The sequence below is a fragment of the Leopardus geoffroyi genome, chromosome B3, assembly GCF_018350155.1.
Source record: "Leopardus geoffroyi isolate Oge1 chromosome B3, O.geoffroyi_Oge1_pat1.0, whole genome shotgun sequence".
Lineage (NCBI taxonomy): Eukaryota > Metazoa > Chordata > Mammalia > Carnivora > Felidae > Leopardus > Leopardus geoffroyi.
The window spans coordinates 110047229-110071345 of record NC_059337.1 but is presented as its reverse complement, the minus strand read 5'-3'; the positions used below and the strand labels follow the sequence as shown (position 1 = coordinate 110071345).

Here is a 24117-nt window from a genome sequence, read left to right as displayed (position 1 = left end):
ATAAAAATTTGCAACACCTGAGTGTTAACACAAACAAGAAATGCAATGCATTTTGTTTTTGTTACTTGTACATATGGTACCTAGTTTTATTTCTTAACTGTATAGAAAACATGATAAAATGCCGACGGGGAAAAACTAGGCTCCAAAACAACACAAAATTAAAAGAAAAAAATACCGGAGGGAAGTACATCAAAATGCTAACAGTGTCTAAGTTCAATTTTTTCCCACAAGTTTTTAATAATTGATCTGATATTTGTAGTTAAGCATTAAGAATTTTCTTCCCTCTCAACCGTTCCCCCCCCCCCCCCCCCCAAATAAAGATGTACGTAGCGTGCATTCAGATAGAGTGACAGTCCCAATAATTCTCTGGAATTGCATCACTTGGGTTTGAGCTCACCCAAGATGCAAACACTTCCCTAAATATTTTATTACTTCATCTAGCTAGAGTTGAGTGAAGTCTTCTCCATAAACTCTTCTGGATCCAACTTGCCAATTAAAATCTCGCAAGCTCCTAGAGTCTGGAGCTGGGATGCCCCGAGCTCTGTGCAGCGGGAGGGCCCAGGTAGTTGATCGGGATAAATGATTGCAGAGCACAGAGACAGCATTCCCACCTGCATGAGCTACACTGAACTGGCCTCTATCAAGGCTTGCAGGAGTTTCAGGGAGCTGACATTCAAAACAGAGGTTTAGGGAAAAGAAGACGAGGTGAGACAGATTTCGAAGCAATACCCAACCCTTGGCCCAGGCCCAGAGGTTCAGATTTCGGTGCCAGGTCTCACAAGGTTCAGCCGAGAGCGACTGCTGGGGGTTTCACAGAGGGCTGCAAGGGGCCCATTTACACCAACAGTGGCGCACTGGAGCGGGCAGGAGATCTTATTTTCTTCTCCGCTTATTTCAGCGCTGGTTCCCGTCCTAAGTGGGGGTCCTCCACCCCAACCCAGAAGGACCACCCTAGGCGCTGAAGGGCGCGGATTCCAGGCCCCGGGTTCCCCCACTCTTAGCCGACCCTTGCCCTTGGACTCCTCTGCTTGAAGTCGACCGCCGCCCAGAGAAGCCGCATTGCGTGGAACCCCCCCACCCCATTGATCTATCAGTCGCACACCTCCCGGCTTTCAGGAGCTCCGCACAGGCCTAGCGGCTGTCGTACCCCCCTACTTCACCCTACTCAACCGCCTAGCGGAAGCCGCAGCGGCGCTGCCGGAGCTCGCGGCTGCATCCGGGTCCTTCTCGCCTCAGCCCAATCCTCGGCCTCGTCTCTTCCCACCCTCCTGATTCTCCGCCCCCCCCGCCGCCAATCCCAGATCTGCTCTCAGTCGAACCTGCTGGCCTGGGAGTGAAGGCGGAGGCAGGCCAATGAGGACTCGCTTCCCGTTTGAAGCCTCCAGTAAGTGGGCGCCGGAGGCGGGCGCTGTTGGCCAGAAGGTTCGGTTGCGCGTGTGCCATGGACTCAGCCGCCCGGTGATATTGACAATAGGAGAGAGAAAGGGGCATTGACGGGGACCCACCGCGGGTACCAAAGGGCGGCTCTGGCAGCGGCGGCTCCAGCTCCAGCGGCTCCTCCTCCTTCTCCTTCCTTCTCCTGCTGCCGCTGCGGATCCAGTCTTCCTCCCTCCCTTCCCCCCCTCCCCACGTCGTCGCCGTCGCCGCCGGGTCCGGGGCAACGAGCAGAGGCGCCGCCCGCCGGGAATGTGAGCGAGGAGCCACCGGCTGAGCCGCTACGGGGTCGGTGCCGATTTGATGGGACGGGCCCGCGGGGGAGGATCTTGAGGCCGCCGCCGCCGCCGCCGGAGCGCTGAGGTTCAGGTCCGGCCGTGAGGCCTAGAGGCGCCGCCGCCGCGGAACCGGAGGGACGCCGCGCCGGACAGCCGTCGCCCCGGGCTCCCTGCCGCTGTCCGGACCTCCCCCCGCACGTCCCGGTCCCGCCACCCGCCCCCGCTGCGGCCCTCTCGCAGGTCTCCCGCCCCTCGAAACCACAGATCATCTTCGGATTCTTCCCCAGAAGCTTCAAGGTAACTTCGTCCCTCCAGCACCTCGGCTCGCCGCTTCCTTTCCTCTTCCCTGTCCTGAGGAACCTGCAGGACACCGGTCTCTGGAAGGCCTGGCCGGGGCAGGCGAGGGGTGCGGTGGGGTGGGGTGCGGGAGAGGAAGCGCCCGTCCCACTTGTCCGATTTACCTGCAAATGCTTGTGATGATGCTTCCCATTCACTCTACCCTCCTCCCTCCTTTTCCCCTCACCTTCCGGCATTGGAGGCATATTCTTGTCCCCCTTTATCCACTGATGGGGGGCGGGGAAACACGGGGGGGGGGGAATTGATGTAGTGTGGAGGATTCAGTAACAGCTTATCTTCTCCAGGGCTTGGGCGGGTGGGGTGGGGTGGGGTGGGATGGGAGCAAAGAGTAATTTAGCATCCCCACAAGGAAACCCATTCCCTGTCTTTCTCCTCCATCCTGGTACCCCCTTTCACACCGCCCCCCCCCTCCCCCGCCAACGGCTTGGATTATCCTGAACCCTGGAAATGCCCCGTGCCCGCTGCTTAGATGACGATAAAGCTTCAGACGTCCTGGTCCAGGGCAAAACCTGTTTCCCCGGGCTTTGCACGGACCCACCGCTACTGCAAGTTCAGTTCTGCAGAGCTTTAGGGTTGAGATCCTTGACGTTTATTCTGGGCCGCGGGCAGAAGGGGCAGATGATTAAAAAAAAAAACAAAAAAACTAGCAATAAATCATCTTTAGAGATGGGAGGTGAGGAATAAAAACGAGACAAAAAGAGTGATGGAGGAACAGGATTTACTGAAATCTTGCATTGTTAGGGTTAAGTGAAATTTAAATAATTCACATACCAGATTGGAAAAGCTGCCCCTAAATTTACAACATACAAATGTGATGTGGAGCTTCTTGTTGATGCAGTCATTGTGAGAAATTTTAAGTAATCTTACTTCTTCTATAGTCATTCATAGCTTGCAATTCCATTTTGAATCTGTCACATGTTTTTTACGGTTAAATTAGATAGATTTCTAAAAACTTTTTTAAGAAAGACAACCTAACGACTTCAAAAATTCCAAACCTCAAGATCCTGTGGTTTTATTTGTTTTCTGTTTATGTTTTTGTTATTTTTACCTTGTCGGAATCCATATAATCCAGATAACTTTTTATTCTTACATGTTCAGGAAGAAACTCCCTTACTCTTTTATTTAGAGGTTAAAAAACACTTGTCTTATGTATTGGAATGACAGGTGAGTAATTACATTTCAGTATTTCCCCCATATGCATTACTTTTATTCAAGTCTGCCATTAATCTTGAATGGAGCCTCAGTGCCACGGAAATGATGGCATCTGTTTAAATTGGAATATGAAATTGAGCTTACGGCTTGTGACTTTTAGGAAATAGCCTTCATTTTAATAATTCGAGAGGTTTAAAATCTCAAAGAACTGTTCAGTTCTCTCAGTTTGATGGAATGAAAACTAGTATTTGATGATGAACTTAAAGGGAACTCAACTTGGTTGTGTAAGTAGGGTGTGAATTTATGTTTTCATTTCAACTTTGATGCACGACTTCATCATAATTTTGTGTATTAAGCTTTATTAACTTAAGATGGCTTCATTCAAAAAGAAGACTTCTTTGAAATGCTTTTAATTATGCCCTTTATGTGTTCTGTTTACAGTAATCTAACCTGTCCTCATTTGTGGTGTGGTTTAGTTTATCATAGCTAACACAGCACATTGCATTAAAAGTCATGCCTAGATAGTTTCAGTAGTTGTAAATTTCACTTTGCTGTGATACATTGGTGTAGACTCTTGAAGTACATTAAGGGTTTTAACTCCAGAACCCATTCATAATATTAAATATCTTGTGAAAATGTATCGATGGAAGTTTTCCAGTGGCAGAGTAGCTCTAAAATTACTTCAGGAATCTCAAGATGAGAAGAGCTTTGCAGTTAGAAGATGAATAGATGGCTGAGAAGAGTTCTTCAGGTATAAATGAGCATCTTTAATGCTCATTATCAGAGTGGCAGCAGCACAGTGCATTAGAACTATAATATTGCTTATGTGGTACTTCTGTTACTTCTGTTTTTTCCAAAATTTCATGTCCCCCGTGGAACGTACGACTTTTCTTGATTGATGTTATTTGCTTTCTTCATCACATAATCCCGTTTTCATGAATATTGTATATGGGGGTTTTAGAATTTGTATAATTCACACGTATGCTTCCACCCTGGGGATATGTTTATGATGCCTCTTTCTCTTCAGTAGGGATATGTCCTCAGCACCAACTACTCCTCCATCAGTGGATAAAGTAGACGGATTTTCTCGGAAGTCCGTCAGAAAAGCCAGACAGAAGAGGTCGCAAAGTTCCTCACAGTTTAGGTCTCAAGGCAAGCCTATTGAGTTAACACCTCTGCCGCTGCTAAAAGGTAAGGCTCGTGACCAGGTGATGGATTCCTTTCCAGTTGATCTTTTTGTATCCATATATATAATTTTCTTTTCGTGGTATTTCATATTTGTTAAAGTTATATGCTGCACATTGAAGGGATGGGAGATTTCAGACATGTTGAAGTTACAGCCTTTTTAAAGGGCTCAACTTAATATAAATAGCTGTGGACACATGAAAAGAAACTTATTATCAGGAGGATCTTTTACACTGATAAATAGAAAAACTGAATGCCAGAGAAACCCGAAGAGGCCTAGGTCTGTGTTTTTCATTTTTTCTTCTGTTGACATTTAGATATATACATCATACGTGATAACAGCTACATATTGTACAATTTTAGTCACAGCAAGTAGACCTAGTAGAGGAGATGGTACCATTAACTTATGTATAGAAAATGATGTTTGAAAGAATTCGGTTTTAAAAATCAAGAAAAAAATGGTCAGTTAGTAATTGCTTACATGCATTCTTGTTTTCAGATAGTACAAATAGGAAACATGATGATCATACTTGTTCAATCTACTTTTCTCTTTCCTTTGGAATGAATTCATGTTTTAATATGAAACTGCTTTTCCTGAATGGACTTTTCAATTTTTGTTTGGGTATGTGGATACTTTTTTTTTGTTCCTTTTAATTTCCATCTGTTTGCTTGATGTTTATGAGCAGGCGTGTTTGAAGTGCATCAGAACACAGCATTTATAGCATGGAAACTATCAGAATCTACCTCTGAAGGTTGATTTCTGTTTGCTGAACACTTGAGAGTGAGGAGAGAGGGAGCACGAACAACATAGTGTACTTCCGCGGCTCAGAGGAAGTCAGAAAACCTGGTGTGCTAGTTCATTAATGAACATTTACTTCTGTAACAAGTTTGTGAAATTAGAAGGTATTATAAGGAAAACTGGAGATCGATTAGAAAAGGTCCTCAAAATGTAGCCTAGGATATTTCAGGCTTCTGTTTTTCCCCATGTGAACTTTTTTTTTTTTTTTTAAAGTTTATTTATTTATTTTGAGAGAGATAAGAGAGAATGACTGGGGGAGGGGTAGAGAGAGAGGGAGAATCTCAAGCAGGCGCTGTGCTGTCAGCACAGACTCCTATGTGGAACTCTAACTTACGAAACTGTGAGAACATGACCTGAGCAGAGAAATCAAGAGTTCAGCGCTCAACTGGCTAAGCCACCCAGGTGTCCCCTCCTCCCCCCCTTCTTTTTTCTTAAGGAAGGGAGAGTTGTAACTCAGATTCTCATGTTTGTACTTGAAACTGGTGGAGATTAAATGAATTCTGACGACTATAAAGATGATATATCTACTAGTTCCTAAAGATCAGCTCTTATGAGTCTGATGGGGGAGAAAATTTTAGCTAAAGGTTTTGCTAAAATGGAGAAGTCTTTCCGAGATTTTGGAAGAACAAGGAAAAATTGTAGAAATAAAACTAATCATGCTTGAAATACAAAGTTGAGAGGTGCATGGATTCCTTAGTAATTTATTTAATCTGAACTAGACATATAATAGCAATTAGCATCTTTATCTGGCAATGGACTTTTTTCTGAGGAAGTAGATTAAACTTTTTTAGGTTTAGAAAGAATTTTAAACTTTATTGTTATACTCATTTCTTGGGGCTTATGGTAAATATTTAAATTAGAACTGAATTGACCACTCGTTGGTTTTGTGGGTAGTGAAGAGGCATGCGTGAGAAGAATTTGACACATTTTAATATTTTGTTATTCCTTTTATTGTGGTAAAATACACCTAACAAAACATTGACCGTCGTGGCTATTTTTAAGTATGCGTTAAGTGTGACAGTTAGTACATTCATGTTGTGTGCATCCATCACCACCATCCTTCTCCAGAACTTTTTTGTTTTCCCCAACTGAAGCTGTGTCCCTTAGAGGCACCTGGGTGTCCCTTAGAGGCACCTGGGAGGCACCTAGGCCTCCCTTAGAGGCACCTGGGTGGTTCAGTCGGTTAAATGTCCGACTTCAGCTCAGGTCGTGATCTCACAGCTCGTGAGTTCGAGCCCCGCGTCGGGCTCTGTGCTGACAGCTCAGAGCCTGGAGCCTGCTTCCGATTCTGTGTCTTCCTCTGTCTCTGCCTCTTCCCTGTTCAAGCTCTGTCTCTCTCTCTGTCTCAAAAATAAATAAAACATTAACAAAGAAAAAAAAAGAAACTGTATCCATTAAACACTAACTCCCCATTCTCCCCTCCCCTCAGCCCCTTGGCGAGTAACCACCATTCTACTTTCTGTCTTTGTAAATTTGCCTACCCTAGGTAGCTCATATAAATAGAATCATATAATATTTGTCTTTTTGTTACTGGCTTATTTTACTTAGCCTGCTGTCCTCAAGATTCACCCATGGTGTAGCACGTGTTAGAATGTCCTTCCTTTTAAGGCTGAATAATATTCCACTGTGTGTATATGCCGTCAATGGACACTTGGATCATTTCCATCTTTTGGTTGTTGTGAATGCTGCTATGGACATGGGTGTACAAGTGTTTTCTTGAGCCCATGCTTTCACTTGCTCTGGGTACATGCCCAGAAGTGGAATTGCTGGATCATATATTTAATTTTTGGAGGAATGGCCAGACTGTTTTCCACAGCAGCTGTACCATTTTACGTTCTTACCATCAATGCACAAGAGTTGCAATTTCTCCGTATCCTCACCAGCATGTTATTTTTTGTTGTTTTTTTTGTTTTCGATAATAGCCATCATGATGTGTGTGAAGTGGCATTTCATTGTGGTTTTGATTTGCATTTCCTTTATGGCTAATGAATGATGTGGAACATCTTTTCATGTGCTTATTGGCTATTTGTCTATCCTTTTCTCATTTTTAAAGTGAAGTCTGGTCATATTGAAAAATTTCCAAGAGCTCTGCTCTCCAAGAATGGAATTTTTGTGAACTTGTGTATTTTGCCAGTGTGGGAGAATTGGAGAGTAACAGGATCATACAGTACTAGATACAGCCACAGCTTACTTCCAGACAGACTAAAAGCGATTCTTGTGTAGTAATCATGTAATGGGGAAATATTCTGGAAAGCATCCCACAAATTAGATTTCCATATCTATAGAACAATAAAGAAGTATAGTCAGATACAGACTTCAGAAATGTTCCTGATTTTTATAAAATGCTCCTGATTTTTATTACAAATTTGTTAAATGACATTTGATTGTCTTGTAATGGATTGAATTTTATTTGTGTGTTGTCTTCTCACCAACTTTAGGAAGTAAATTATGGAATGTAAAGAAAATATAGGAGGAATTTCTTTTTTTTTTTTTTTTTTACCATTTCCTTAGGAGAAACCAGAGTAAATTCTGTGTGCCTACCAAAGGATAGTTACTGATTTAATTCTGTAGTATTGCTTTGACCACACTGGAAGGTTTGAGTTAATTTTATTTGGTGGTATAATATAAATGGCAGTTGGATTTTGTGGGTTGCATTGTAGAATAAAGTAAAAATCATGTCCTCAAGATCTTTAATTTTAGGGGAGTTTGAAAATGGAAATTGTGTAATTTTGTTAGTCATCCTTTAAAAATGTAATTTTTGAGAACTCACACATTAGGCGTTCATTAATGATCACTTGTTTTGCATGTATGGATTATCAGAATCGTTCTTATATGCATCGTATTTGACTGACTTGTAAGTAATACTGCCATTAACTCTTAGCGTTGTAATATTTATTTTTTGGGAGAGTTCAAGCAGGGGAGGGGCAGAGAGAGAGAGACAGAGGATCCAAAGTGGGTTCTGTGCTGACGGGCTGACAGCCGCAAGCCCGATGTGGGGCTCAAACTCCTGAACTGGAAGATCATGACCTGAGCCAAAGTCGGGTGCTTAACCAACTGAGCTACCCAGCTGCCCCAACTCTTAGTGTTTTAAAAAAGTCTCTTCACTTGCAGAACTGTAACAAAGTGAAAGGAAAGTTTCATCTATTTTGCCTCTTTTCTAACAGGTGGGGTTTTCAAATTTATATCAATGATGTTATTTTCTACAGAAAGCAATGCCAGCATGTTTTTCTGTATATACGTGTGATAAGTTTCCCGGCTTTTCCTCCTCTGTTTGTAGTGACATTGTAGAATAAACCTTTGAAATAGAGACATTTGAATTTTCTCCCTCTTTACAGACTTCTGAAAATGTCTGCAGAGAGTCCTAAAGTTTTTGAACTTGAAGGACCCTTTACTCAAGGGAAATTCAGTGAAGGTTTTAGTGACTTTGTGCTTGATAAGAAGGTAAAGACTTGGGCGCTTTCCTTGTGCCTACACGGCATGACACGAAGCAAGCTTTGATGGTTATCTGTCTCAATAAGGATGGTTAAACTAAACAGGTCGGGGATAGACACGCACATTTACAATAATAATAATAGTAATAATAATTAGTAGTAGCAACAGTAGTGTACTACCTGGTTGGGTGATTTGTTCTCTCCCCACCCCATCCTCCTCCCGTGCCCTGTTTCCTTTTTTGACTTTAAAAGATTACATAAGTTTAGATTTGAGTGAAATGTTTTTGAAAAGTATTGCCTCTTTGAAGATGGGGTTATAATGAGAATGACGTCATCATTTCTAGTCTCATAATTCGTTATACGCTTTTGAGGCGTTTTGCTAGTAGTTTGGACCTTCAGTATTAAACATTCCAAAAACTATAACGACTTGAACGTTTCAGCAGAAATTCTGCGTCTTGGTGTTAAAACTTTTACATCGGTAACATTGTGTTTCTACAACATTCTTTCTTTAATTAAAATCTTTTTTTTTTTTTTTTAAGCTCTAGGCTTGTGATTCAGCTTACATTTTTATTTTTGAGGGTGACAGTCTGTGAGGACTTTATTCAAAAGTTTGTTTTATTTACTTAGAGAGAGTGCTTGTGTGGGTGTGTGAGTGGGGGAGGGGCAGAGAGTGAGGGAGAGAGAGAATCCCAAACAGCCTCCGTACTATCTGTGCAGAGCCTGATTCGAGACTCAATCTCACAAACCATGAGATCATGACCTGAGCCCAAATCAAGAGTCGGATGCTTAACTGACAGAGCCACCCAGGGACCCTAAGGACTTTAAAAATCCCAATTTAAAACTAGTTTTTGTGGGGGCGCCTGGGTGGCTCAGTCGGTTGAGCGTCTGACTTCGGCTCAGGTCATGATCTCACGGTCTGTGAGTTCGAGGCCCGCGTCAGGCTCTGTGCCGACAGCTCAGAGCCTGGAGCCTGTTTCAGGTTCTGTGTCTCCCTCTCTCTCTCTGACCCTCCCCCGTTCATGCTCTGTCTCTCTCTGTCTCAAAAAACTAAATAAACATTAAAAAAAAAAATTAAAAAAAAAACTAGTTTTTGTGCTTTTCTAATTTTTGGATAGGCTGATTCTTTTTCATCCATATGTGCCTTGTGTAGTGTAAAGAAGGAATAGGCAGAAATAGTTCTCGATTTTTATAATGGGTTAGTGCCCTAAAGCGTATTTATAATGAGACTAGTTTCTTAAGGAATAGCATCCTTTATTTTAGTGTTTACCATCTTCCTTGTACTGTGCAGTGTCCCGTGGGGAAAGTGCTTGGGCTTTGCCACCTGCCAGAGTCCTAGCTCTCACAACAACTTGTGTTGTCTGGGGCAAGTATGTCAACTCCTGAAGGCCTTGGTTTTCTTGTCAATCAAAGGGGGATGATGATAATAATCAAGAGCTGTGGCAGTGCCATATTCAGTAAATACTAACTATTGTTATTTAACTGGGATTTGAGAAGTTAAAATGTGAATAGTGTGGAATTATTTCACTTTTTATATTTTTTCAGCAAAAAGTTGGATTGGAAATTTCTCAGAAAATTATGAAACAAGACCATAGTTTTGCAGTGATGAACCTTTTCCACCAAAAAATTGGAAGAAACAGTTTACCAATGTATTGAATTTGGTAGACTGGTTATTTTAAGCACCTTTGATTGGGGATTTTCACCTAATGCATTGGTATGCTGCTACATTTTTTAGCGTAATGCTTTTATTTTTAATGTATTCATTTATTGAATAGATAATACAGTTAAATGGTTCAACTCTCAAAAAATACACAAGGATGTATAGTGAAAAATCTTCTTCCTGATTTGGTTCTTCCACTCGCCCTTCCCTAGAGCAACCAGTCATGATATTCTTCTATAGAAGGTATAGACATTCTTAAACCCTTGATTGAATGTGAAATGTGTTTTGCAGCCTGAAATTATGTGCACATTTTGTATGAGTATGTCCATTGTTTAAATGGAAGGATTCTGTTATATTTTTCAGATTCTCAAAGGGGTTTTTGAATCAAAAAAGGTTAAGAACCGTTGATCTAGTTTGTATCTTAGATTAATGATGCATGTTGTTTAGACAATTGTCGTGTGTGTGTGTGTGTGTGTGTGTGTGTGTGTGTGGTTTAAAGAAATAATCATAAGCTTCCCTTTTAAAGTGGAAGCATGTCTGTAAGTTAATAGGTGTTAACGTTCAGCTTCGCAGCCTTTGAGACAATGTGGCAATGTTTTTCTTTTGGGGAAGAAATTATAAGATCTTGCAGAACACTGAGTGTCAGTTGCACTGTTTTCATGTGTGAAAGATGATATACTCAGTTGTAGTGAGGAGGTATTTCATTCACTCTTTAGGGAGAAATATTTTTTCTTTACCGAATAGTTTATAGCATAGAGAAAATTCCCGTACAGAGTTGTACGTGGGCCAAAAGATATTAACAGTAAGCAGGGGCACCGGCGTGGCTCAATTGGGTAAGCATCCGACTTTAGCTTAGGTCAGTCATGATCTCATGGTTTGTGAGTTCGAGCCCTGTGTCAGGATTTGTGCTGACGGCTCAGAGCCTGGAGCCTGTTTCAGATTCTGTGTCTTCCTCCCTCTCTGTCTCTCCCCTGCTCATGCTCTGTCTCTCTCATAAATAAACTTAAAAAAAAAAAAAAGCATACCTGATTTATTAATCATTGAAAAGTAGGATAGCAAGGTGCCTGGTTGGCTTAGTTGATTAAACATCCAACTTCAGCTCAGATCATGATCTCACCGTCCGTGAGTTTGAGCCCTGTGTCAGGCTCTGTGCTGACAGCTCAGAGCCTGAAGCCTGTTTCAGATTCTGTGTCTCCCTCTCTCTCTGCCCCTCCCCCACTCACACTCTGTCTCTCTCTGCCTCTCAAAAATCAATAAACATTAAAAAAAATTAAAAAAAAAGTAGGATAGCAAGTTACATTCATATCACATTCTTTTTGAGTGTGATAATTACTGTGTAGTTCTTAACCTTGGGTTCGTGGATTTCTGGTTGGGGATAGGGTGTGTGCATCATGAATGGACTTTGGGGTTCTTTTTTTAATGTTTATTTTTGAGAGAGAGTGCATAAGCAGGGGAGGGGCAGAGAGAGAGGGGACAGAGGATCTGAAGTGGGTCTCTGTGCTGATAGCAGTGAGCCCAATGCGGGGCTCGAACTCATGAACCGTGAGATCATGACCTGAGCCAAAGTTGGACACTCAATTGACTGAGTCACCTGGGTGCTCTGGGCTTTAAGGTTCTAAGACCCTCCCAAAATTATATGTAAAGTTTCTGTGAGTGTGCATTTTTTTTTAGAACATAGTTTACTGCTTTCCTCAGATTGTGGAAGATTTAGCCCTACCATTCTTGCTCTTTCCTCATAGGTAAGAGCTTTGGAGTTAGACTAAAAGACTGGGAATTGTTAATATTTTCTGAGTATTACGTTAGCTGTACGTGTAAACATATGCTTTATACACTTAACACTAAACGTGATAAGCTATAAGCAGAAGTCATCATAACGTGGATCTCTCCAGGACATAACCCAGCCCAGGCATAAAATATTGAGGTGCCAAATGAATCTTCTCATAAGGTGAAGCGGCCTTTTGTACCTAGAACTTTCTTCCCCTGACTTCGTGTCATTCTTCAAATTTCATCTCACATGGAACCTTCTTAGGGATCATCCTTCCTGACTCTTCAGACTGATCTTCTTTGAAGTTGCTGTCAGTTTGTTGTTTCTTGTTTTATATTTATAATCTGAAATTATTTTTGTTAGTTGGTTCACTTGTATGTTATCTGTTTCTCCTCCCGCATTAGAATAGGATCTTCAGTGTAGAAACCTTGTTTTTCTTATCTCCAGGGCTTAGATCTGTGCCTAGTACATAGCCGGCCTTTGGTAAATATTTGTTAGCAAATTAATTAACATTGTTAGTTGACATTTCAGTTGTTAGTAATGGTAGCATAGGCATTTGTTTTTTCTTCCTTAAGTACTAAATTATGTTCCCCGCAAATCCAACTCATGCAGATTTTGTGTTAGCTTTTAATTTATACAAAGTCATAGACTTGTTTAATGAAGACTTTTTATTTTTAAAGGATCAAATTGCCGAGTGTTCTCTTAAAATCCTGAGTGAGGCTTTGTACTTTGATATTTATGCATGTTTCAGGTTAGGAACAGAAGTAGTATCTGGTGAAGGGAGGATGGAGTGGATTTTAATGTATGACATACTTTGAGTGGTTTCTTTTACTTGGAGGCTTCATCACTTGCGTGTTACAGCAAATGTTAAATACAGTGGAATGCCGTTTTTCTGCTGATGTTTGAGGACTGAAGTATGGGCTAATCAAATCACCAGCCTTTCTTTCTTTACATAGTTTAAGAGGGAGTAGCATATCTGAATATCATAATGGATTTTCAGAGCAGGGTTTTATGGTGAAATTTCCTCATCGTTCAAACTTTTATTTTGTAATAATGTTAGCTCTTAATATTAGATGTTGTAGTGCTTACAAAAGAACAGTAAAATTTCTAGATAGTTCTAAAATGCTGGCTAGGGTAGTTCTTTGGTTTGTTTGCAAATGACGCCATGATGTCCTTTTCTACTACTTAAAAATACTTATCTGCCCATTGTATTTGAAGATTTTCTGAAAACAAATATGGGATCTTATTTTTATGTTACAGTAGAATTAAGCCTATGATGAACATATTGCTTGGACAATATGTTATTTTTGCCTAATATGTAGTAATATATTCCTAATATATATATAATATATATTACCTAAGTGGGGACTTCTAAGTGTTTTCTTTTATCTTCAAAATTGGGAGAGTATTATAGCCTACCTCATAGAGTCAGATGAAGTGCTATAAAGCAGATAAAACATTTATCTCAGTGTTGGATACATGGTAGGGGTTGAAGAATATTAACTGTTATAGTTAATATAACTGTATAATAACTACAGAAAATACAGGAAAACTGTATAATAGAAAAATGCTTGGGGGGCCTGGGTGGCTCAGTTGGTTAAGCGTCCGACTTCAGCTCACAAGTTTGAGCCCCACGTGGGGCTCTGTGCTGACAGTTCAGAGCCTGGAGCCTGTTTCAGATTCTGTGTCTCGCTCTCTCTCTCTCTCCCTACCCGACTGGCCCTCTGTCTCTCTCTTTCAAAAATAAATAAACATTAAAAAAAAAGGAGAGAGAAATGCTTGCTAGTGTTTTTCAGTTGATTTTTATTCTCTTAATATTTTACATGGATTATTTCCATTTAAGGAAGAAAAATATGGAGCATGTAGAACTGTGAGAATCAGACTTTTAAAACAAAAAGAGCTAGTTCTTATGGAACATTCTCAGCATTACTATTTGGTTAACATCTGTTTCAAACTGGCTTCTCGTTTCAGGAATAACATAAAGGGGGTGGGGTGCCTCGGTGGCTCAGTCGGTTAAATGTCTGACTCTTGATTTTGGCTCAGGTCATGATCTCGTGATTCATGGGTTTGAGTCCCACATGGGGCTTTGTGCTGATAGTTCAAAGCCTGCGTGGAATTCTCTCTCCCTCTCTCTCTGCCCCTCTCCTGCTTGCACGAGCTCTCCGCTGTCTCCCCTCCCCCATCTCTCTTTCTCTCTCAAAATAAATAAATAAACATTAAAAAAAAACGAACATAAAGTGGCTAATATAATTATTTCTAGAGGAAATTCCATTTGTAGGAAGTCACCAGGTAAAATTTTTGTTTGATGAACTTATTTTGGAAGTCATCTACTGGGACAGGATCTCCAAACTTTTTTTTGTAATTGTTTACTCATATCAGTAAAAATAACATATATATTTGTTTATACATGTATACATGTGCTCTTATACAAATGTATAACATACATTAAGAAAATAAACAAGTACAGAAACTTAAAAAGCATGATAATGAAATATAAGATGTATAGACGTTTTAGTATTTAATTTTGGTACCTCCTTTTCCCTTACCCATACCCCCAACACATGCACTGGCTCTGAGCACATCTTTGTTTTGAGATTTTGCTTTGAAGAGATAACCACTTCAGCTTCAGAGTCTCGCAGCATTTTGTTTTAAGCCAGAGAGAGATGTGAAGGGTGGAATGAGAAAGTCTTCTTTACATTCTTGAGGTTTTTGCCCAGGTTTCTGAATTTCTTGCACCTTAAAGAAACAAAATCTGAATTTTGCCAGTTTAAGAAGTATCATAGATCGTTCTTTGTCGAGGGCTCTTATCTTGCTGCTAATGGGTGGCTTTCAGAGGGCCCTTGACTCTCTTGAAATTCCAAGCTATATTTTGTGTCTCTGGGCAGATTGTCGTTTTTCTGGGCAAAGGGTTTAGATCTTTCATCAGATTCTGAAAGGAGTTTCCCCCAAGGCTGGGAGCCACTGCTTTGGGTGATGGGCATTTGGTTCCTCACTTAGAGCAGAGAGAGAGAATTTGTCATATAGTCCCTTTCTGTAGAAGGGAGATTAAAAAAAATTTTTTTTTAACGTTTATTTATTTTAGGGTGAGGGAAAAAGAGAGAGACAGAGCATGAGTGGTGGGGGGGCAGAGAGAGAGGAAAACACAGAATCCAAAGCAGGCTCCAGGCTCCGAGCTGTCAGCACGGAGCCCGACACGGAGTTCCAACTCACGGACCGTGAGATCATGACCTCAGCTGAAGTCAGACGCTTAACCGACTGAGCCACCCAGGCGCTCCTAGAAGGGAGATCTTTCAACAAGAAGTTTCTTCTGTGTGTCTCTCCTAATTTTTAATTCTTTTTACTACCAAACAGAATTTTTAAAGGTGTTTGAAGATAGAAGTTAATTACATGACTCGAGCCATTGTGGTTGTTTGGAGCTTTTTGATCCGTATCATTTGAAAGGTTAAGCTGAGTGAATGAATACTACCAATGGTAAACTTGAATGTGCCTGTCAAAAAGCATTTATTCTGGAGTAGCTGTGGACCTGGAAGAAGCCAGGAGGAGAGACTCAGATTTTCTTTGCTGGTGAAGAAATAGTTGAGCAACCAATGATGGAGAAGGGAAGCAATGTCTATAGTTGTGTACCAGGTGATGTATTATATGGTGTCACCTCGAAGCTTCCCAAGAAACCAAGAACAAGGGATGTTTGTTGTTAATTGAGGGCTGTGTAACTTGCCTCCCCCTTTAGACAGAGCCAGGGTCGGGACCCCGGGCCTGTCTGGTTCCAAAGCCAGTGTTTATAGGCACGAACGTGGGTGAGCCCCGGAGCTAACCACCGTCTTGCTCGTGCTGTGCTGGGATGGTCTCCCCAGTGAGCCATTTTACTGCCTCTTGCAAAGAACCTTGAAAATTGTGAGGAGACTGAAGTGGTGAGAGAAGTGGAGAAGAGAAGGGGGCGAGCAGCCAGGCCAGCAGCAACACTGGGGGTGGCGGGTGATGATGGACGGAACCGTGGAAGAACAGCCGGCCTCGGAGTTGGCTCCTTCGACAGGCCCGTCAGTGCTGCCAAGAGGCAGACAGGAAGGGTCACCAACACTTCATGATGGCAAAGGCCGGGGTGGGGAAGATGCCACTTTGGATCCTGCGGGGTTCGAACGCTGTCATGAAAAAGTCATGCCGGTCATGGAGTGGTTTGGGTTTGGTAAACTGGTGACAGTGTGGCAGCGGTTTTCTTTATCATCCGTCTTTACGTCTTTGGGAACTAGCTTAAGTAGAGGAAAGGGTGTGGGTTCAGGTCTCGGTGATAACCCCGGCTTTGTGAACTGAGGTTAGTTATTTAACATCTCAGAGCTTTAATTTCTACTTTGGTAACATGGGGCTCACACTTGCCAAGGTGGTTGTGAGGAGTGTGATAATGCGGGGAGGCTGCCTAATGTGTGGTTTGTTGTGTGAGAAATAATTCCTTCCCTTCTCTTTCTGCCATCGATCTTTCTTTGAGTCACTCCAGAGGACCTGGATCTTGTTTCAGATCTTGTGAGGGTGGAGATCTGGCAAAAGTTCATCCATTTATGCAGGGCGTCATGACAGACTTTCACCTTATGGTGATGTTACATTTTTTGGATTTAATTAATTCATGGTTGCTGGTGCCTGGAACATTGTTCAAACATTAAAACACATGGAGAAAATGGGGACTTGGCAGCATTTCAGGAGAAGTACCATCTTTGAATAAGGTAGATATAGGCTTCGGATTAGCCTTTTACTGAAGCGCCTTCAGAAGACGATGTCTGGAAATGGAAGGAGATCACTCCTTTGCTGTACGTTGTAAGGAATTCAGAGTGGGTTCGGGCTCCTGAGGAGCTGTCTTATATTAGCAGGTGGGAAATCACAGCAGAAAACACTTTTCTTTTCAAATGAATGTATTTTGAAATCAAGGACGTTTTGTAGCAGAAAGGAAGTTCCTTTTGAGAGTCAGAGGGCCTTATTCAAGCTTTGTCTCATCAAGTTAATTTTTCACAGTGATAGTGATGCATCCAAAGGTCTGGTGTTTTTCCCTAATTTGTGAGCAAAAGTCAAACTGACTTAAAATAAGATGTGTACAGAGGACTTTTTGTTTTGTTTTGTTTTGTTTTAAAGGTAGGCTCCCTGCCCAATGTGGGGCTCAAACTCACGACCCTGAGATCATGAGTCACGTGCTCTACTGACTGAGCCAGCCAGGTGCCCCTATACAAAGGATTTTTGAAAATTAAAGGGAGGTTTTAGTACTCTGTTCTGCCCTGTCTTCATGCATCCTTCTACCTTTGCTTCTTTAACTCCGTCTACAACTGCTGTAACTAACTAGTATTCTTGATGGTAACCAGCCATGTAGAAATAATATTCATTTCACTTTAAGAAAACGTAAAGACATCATTTTAATCAAAAACAGTTGAGTTGAAGTTCTGAAACTCGGTAGTTGTGAAATTTGTCTGGCATGTGGCTGGATCTCTAGGGGGGAGAGCATTGCAAGGTTTCAGGTAGGAGTAACTTCGATGGAACATTTGGCTGCTGAGGAGACTGTTTTACCACCTAGATTTTTTACCACCTAGGTAGGTTTTGGATAGAACTCTATTTTTGTTGTATTTAGATTTACATTGTCACATCATAAAAGGCATTTCAACTAATGGTGGAATTTATTTAGGCTTTTCTGGTTTAGTAGGATGTTCTAGAAATGGTATATACTTTAGACACCATTGGGCCTAGGAGTGGTAAGACTCTGTACTCACACCCCTGAGTTACGATGAGGCTTACATGAAATGAATTGTGTGCAAATGCTTTTCAAAGTGCGTGGGAAGCAAACGCACAGCTCTGAAAGGAGTCTATATACGACCTGGCTAAGTAGCCTCCTCCAAGGGCCTTATATTCTCGTTTTTGTAATTGGTCTGTGGGTTGTGTGGTTCAATTCATTCACTCATCAGATTTCTACGAGCGGCATGATGCACCAGGCACCGCCCTGGCAACGCAGTGGTGAGCGAAAGAGGTAGGTTGATGCAGTTCTTCTCAAAAGGCTGTTGTAGCTGGAGGTCAGAGATTGATGGGGCTACTTAGGTTGTTGGAACCAAAACCAAATCATTCTGGTTGGGTTAAAGTTTGTCCTTGATCCTCAGAGCATTTTTTCATATCTGTAAATATATGATCACTGAATATATCAATCACCCATAAATTCCCTACTCAGTCATGAGGAATAATATTTTCCTTCATGTTTATATATTCTTGTGTTAGGTGTAATTTTTTTTTTTTTTTTGTCTATATGATACCTGACAGTATTATGATTACACCGAGATGGTCTTACTGTTGGAGTTGGAATTTTAAAAAGTTGTCTTGTTATGGTAACATTGTTATTTTATATAATACTGAGGCAAAACAACATAATCATTGCTTGCTTGAAAAAGAAAATATTACCAATTTACTTTTAGGCTATAAACATGAAATTGTACAAACTGTAAAAAGCATACCAAGTCCCTTTAAAAGTGAGTACGATCCATCTGTGGGTCTAGCTCTATGCTCTCTAGACGGCACTGTATAATTAAAGTACACGATCTTAAGTCTTCCTGGGTTTTAATTCACTGTTTTATGAACTGCTGCTTAGGAGAGTGGGGGACATAATACAATAGATTTAATTCACTAAGAGAATAAAAGTTGAGAAGATTAGAGCTAGAATTAGTGGCAGCGCCAATTGATGTTTATTAACTGAGAATACAAGCAACAGTAAAACCACAGTTAGGCAAAACAGTGAACACTGGTGGTGTTATGGTTACTGTGAACACTGGAAAAATAAATAATTGCAAGCATTTTAACTGTGGCAAATCGAATGAAGTTAAAAATTGAATCCCCCTCCTTGTCACTGGCTAATTTTAAATTTTCCCGAGCTATTGTGATTTAAATTATTGAGCCTTATCTGAGCCGCATTCTGTGGGTGGTAAAAATTGAGTGGAGTGTGCGCTTTTGGAACCAGTGCTCGAAGTAGAGCTGGATTTGTGATGGTTTACATAAGGAGGAAAGCATCATCTAGGATTATCTCAGACGCTGACCTATGGGAGAGTCCAACAAAATAAAAAGACTGTCTATAGAGAGAGTTTGGAGTTCGTGATGGTCAGTACTTAAATGGCCACCCTTGTACCTTAACGGTTACTGAATTTCAGAATGATTTCAGAATCATTTCATGGTCAGTCAAGCAATGTGCATTCCTACGAGTGCATATCTGTATTTAATATTGACGAAATCTGGGTGAAATCATATTTCTTTACAGTTTTACTTAATGGAGTATTATTTTTCTCTTCTATGTAGGGAGGACACTACACCTACATTTCTTGGCTAGAAAGACATTCTCTGACCCCTTTTTTGAGCCAGGCTGTTTGTAATATTGTACCGTTTATTAAGAGAATAATTTCTTCACATTAGGGTATCATAGCTCATGACCAATATTCTTTTGTCTCCATAAATGCAAGGATAATTGAGTAGTTACTTGCTTCTTTCTTGGTGAGATGGTCATGAAATTTTGCTTGACTCATTTGCAGATGAGAGATCAAGAACCTCTCTATAGAGTGGTTTTCATGACTGCATGATTTAACGTAGCTAATGGTTAGAGTGGGACCCAGATCAGAGTAAGTGTTATATACATGTTAACTACCTTTGTCATTGTTGTTGCTGTTATTGTTACGTATAAATGCTACTTAATCTGTATCTTATGACTTGGATCCCGTAAAGATGATCTGTTTTTGTGTACTGTGTTTAGGAAAATGGGTGTTTGAGTTTTAAAATCCATTAAGCCTATTCATAAACTAAATTGTTTACGTAAAATAATATATCATTATCTATTGCAGTTGCTAATGAGCTTTAAAAAGCATTTAGAAAGCGTTGCTGAGTGAAAGTAACATTTGGAAGCTGTCAGAGTCAGTAACATTTGGAAGCTGTCAGAGTCAGTACGTTTCAGAACCCAAGGACTAGTCTAGGCAAGTGTGAGTTGTGTTGCTTTATGACGGATGTTAGAGTGTTGTGTTCACCTGTCTCCCCCGGCTGGAGTGTGTGGTGCTATGGGAGATGGGGGAGTTGGATGTGTGCGTGACTCTGAATGCTGTCACTGTGAGACATCGGGAAGGACTATTGGTGGCCACTAAATGTAGTTAAGAGGTTGCTACCTGGACAGATAGGATGTGGCCATTAACCTTACATCTTTGATTAAGTGGCAGCGTTGAAAAATCTTTAAAAAAGAAAAACAATTTGCAGGAATTTCTAGGAGTCTGCAGAAGTATCTTTGGTGCAGGTGGCTTACAATATGAATTTCATGTGTGTTAGAAGTTTTTTCTTCATCTGTGGGTTTTTTACCTAAAGCTATTTTTATCAACTCCAATTATGGATTTGTTGTGCGCCTGTAATTTTGATAGCCAGTGAAGCCTGCATTTAATCTTTATTCGGACTTAGAAAGGTTTTTTGTTTCCTTTTTGTCTCTCATGGGAAGTTAGTCCGAACCACTCATTTCTCATACTTAACCTCAAGATAATGAGTGTAGTCGATCTGTCTTCAGTTTCCATCGAGACAAGAAAATGTATTCAACCCTAGTGCATTTTTTCTTTCATGATGAGTTTAAATAAAATAAGTGACTGAGTGAATATGTTTACAAAAGCAACATGTACACGTATTTGAAGTAGGTACGTAATGAGGGAAACCAAGGTCCCAAGAAATAACTGGCAGATCAGAGTTCAGTAAGTACAGTTGAATAGGAATGTCAGTCAGAATTCTCTCTTCCAAGTTATCTTCTTGAGCTGGTAGATGATGATGTTTCTGTCGTACCTTGAGTTCTTACATTTTATCCTAGAGATTTTAAATAAAGACTCAAAAGGCTGAACAGTGAAAGCTTTAGTCAAGGCAGGGCACTTTAGGTGTCTATACTGTTTGACGTTAGCTGTACTGAAGCAAGAGATAGTCCCTTATGGTTATTATTTTTTTCCCCTTCCCATCATTTAGCGTTTTCTTTAAAATGAATTTTTGACTTTTTTTTCTTCTCTCTGTATAGTAGCTCCTCTAAACTACAGATAGTAATTAACTCTCTATATATGTTTAAAAAATTTTTTTAAATGTTAATTTATTTTTGAGAGAGAGAGAGAGCATGAGCAGCGGAGGGTGGAGAGAGAGGGAGACACAGAATCCGAACCAGGCTCCAGGCTCTGAGCTGTCAGCACAGAGCCCGATCCAGGGCTCGAACTCACGAGTTGTGAGGTCATGACCTGAGCCAAAGTCGGAGGCTTAACCGACTGTTTTTTTTCGTATACCTGCACACCTATGGTTAAGTTTAATTCATAAATTGGATACAGTAACAGATTAACAGCAATAACATTTATGACAACATACCATAACGAAAGTTATGTGATTGTGGCCTGTCTCTCAAAATATCTTTGTACCGTACCCCCCCCCCCCCTTCTTGTGATGATGTGAGATGGTAAAGTGCCTACATAATTAGATCAAGTGAGGTGAATGGCGTAGGCTTGTGATGTAGAGTTAGGCTGCCGTTGACCTCCTGATGATACGTCAGAGGGAGGATCATCTTCTTCTGGACCACGTTTAACTGTGGGTAACTGCGGAAGGGGAAACTGGGTAAGTGGAGACTGCCATACAGGTGGGTTTGCTTATGGCCATTTAGAGCTGTGGCCAGGTCAGAAATACAGAGGTAGCATGGGAAGCTCGGGAGGCTGACGATTTAGACTCAAAGAAGTTGCCTGTCCAGCAAGGTAGAGTTATGGAGAGAGGATAGGTTTGTCAGTGAGCTAGCCAGCCTTAGAATTCCAGCCAGTTTTCCTTGCAAGCTGGGTGACTTTGGAGAAATGATCTTCTTAGAACCTCAGTTTGCTTATCTGTAAAGTGATGATAATATTGTCTGCCTTGCAGGATTAGTTTGAGAGGCAATGTATGTGAAATGCTTAGACCAGTACTGACATGGCAGATACTTGGTAATTGATAGTTATCATAATATTTCTGTCCTTGAGGTCAGAGACCATGTCCATTCATGATTGTATTCCCATTGGGCAGGATTGTGTCCCCCCCTCACATCTTTACGGCTCAGAGGGTACCTGTTGACTGAAACCATCCTTTCAGGTAGGAAGGGAATTCTTCATGTATATGAGGCACTGCTGACTCATAATATCACTTCCTAACTCAATCCTTTCTTTTCTGATTTATGTTATCTTAAATATTATTTTAAAGAATATATATTTTTAAATGAAGAGAGTTTTGTAAAGATTTTTTTTTAATTTTTAATTTTAGAGAGAGAGAGTGTGAGTGGGGGAGAGGGGCAGAGGAAGAGAGAGAATCTTAGGCTGTACACTCAGCACGGAGCCCGACACAGGGCTCGATCCCACGACCCTGGGATCATGACCTCAGCTGAAATCGAGTCGTATGCTGAAAAGACTGAGCCAGCCAGGTGCCCCAAAGAGAGTTTTTGTGTGATAAACCGAGCATAGCTTTAAAGACAAAGGCTTATGATTATGGTCTGCATTGCCTAGCTGAAAAGGTGCTGCTTTGGACAGAAAACAGCCTCTGAAAGGCCCGTGATTATCAAAGGTTGCCAAGTGCTTTGAAAGGCTCTGGGCAAAAGTTTTCATTTCCGGTTTTATCCTCAGTCTCTTCTGCCGTGATGGAGAGCTGGCAGAGTCTGGAGCGAAGGAGACATGGAATGAGTGTTTACTGAGTGAATGGATTAATATGGTGATTATTCAGACCTCAAAATTCAGTGGGGTCTTTGTCGGGTAGTATTTATTTGATCAGCTTTGGAGAGCAGAAATAGTATACAAACGTTAAGTGGATTTTAGTGAGTCTTGACAATAAGAGCAGCTGGGTTTGCTGTCACATCTCGGGTTTAGACCAGAGACTTACTAGTTCACAAGAATCGCAGCTGGCACTAACCTGGCACTTTGCTGCTCTCTCTTCGAGGTACATCATAGAAAACTTTTCACTGGGCGGGCACCCAGGATCCGAAAATCAGCATTAACTTTGTGTAAATCTCCTCTGGGGGGATTCGCGGGGGATGTGTAAGTAGAAGAGTAAGCTGCCGGAGAGAGTGAGATAGTCTAGTCCTTTCTCTTGCTCTGGCCCCCCTTGCCTCATGGGGATTTATGTCAGCTCGGAGGCAAGTGGTTTTGGCTCAGCACAATTAATCAAAGATGAGTGCTAAAAAAGTTACTACTTTGGTCCTCTGGGTAGTTTCTCGTTCTTCTTAGATGGGCTTTTCACCCAGTCTGTCTTTACTTTTTTGTTTGATGTGTATTCAGGAGATTTAAAAAGCTTATTTTAAATCTAGCCTTCAGCAAACATAATTAAAAAGGAAAAGTTTCTGTTTGCTGTTGCAGGAAGCCTGCTTCCCTTCCCCGTCACCCCTACAATTGGTACATTTCTTAATATTCAGGAAGAAGTGAATTTTAGGTTATCCGTGTTTCTATCCCTTCATTAGTGAGTATAATGAAGAGGTGCAAGGATTTGATGTGGTTTGCCAAATTTTTAGGGAACACAAAAAGCACACACTTAGTGGTTCATAGTTTTGAAAATCTTTGTACAGTATTTGGGAAGATTTTCTTTTACTAGAAACCTCATTTTCTGGGCTCTTCATTTTGCTATGCATAATTCGAGAAGACTCTATCTATCTATCTATCTATCTATCTATCTATCTATCTTTGTCCTTGGTATTTGAAGGATATGCAGTATATATTCTGAATAGACCGTCATGACCCTGGGAGGCCTTTCTTTGGTTAAGTGTATCTTCAGAAACAGAGGTAATCAAGATCTGTCTCCAGGAATTTTCTTTCTTTGCGAAGCCTCATTTTCACATGTCAAATATAATAAAGGCCTATAAACTCTGGCGAGTGCTTTCATTTAACCATCCAAACAGTTTCTGTTTCAGTTCCAAAAAAGGTAATTTCTCCTCCTCCGATTAAATACTTAGGTTTCTTTCTTTCCTTCCTTCCTTCCTTTCTTCCTTCCTTCCTTCCTTCCTTCAGGCAGAATGGAGTCATTCATTGCTCTTGAGTTCTCTTTGGTGTTAATAGATGGGGTGTTTCAGA

The 24117-nt window shown here is 41.1% G+C and overlaps 1 protein-coding gene across 4 annotated transcripts in view; it reads left to right on the top strand.

Annotated features, from left to right (window-relative positions):
• The first annotated feature begins 1901 nt into the window (after nt 1-1901).
• The window catches only part of PPP2R5E (protein phosphatase 2 regulatory subunit B'epsilon), a 148495-nt gene continuing 126279 nt past the window's right edge, over nt 1902-24117 (top strand). For 2 of the 4 annotated variants that reach the window (XM_045451196.1, XM_045451194.1), the window contains exons 1-2: nt 1902-2009; nt 4249-4412. In XM_045451196.1, the coding sequence (XP_045307152.1) occupies nt 4256-4412 (157 nt within the window). In that variant the 5' untranslated portion in view covers nt 1902-2009; nt 4249-4255. The remainder of the gene's footprint in view (nt 2010-4248; nt 4413-24117) is intronic. The other 2 variants (XM_045451197.1, XM_045451195.1) reach the window with 1 other exon arrangement.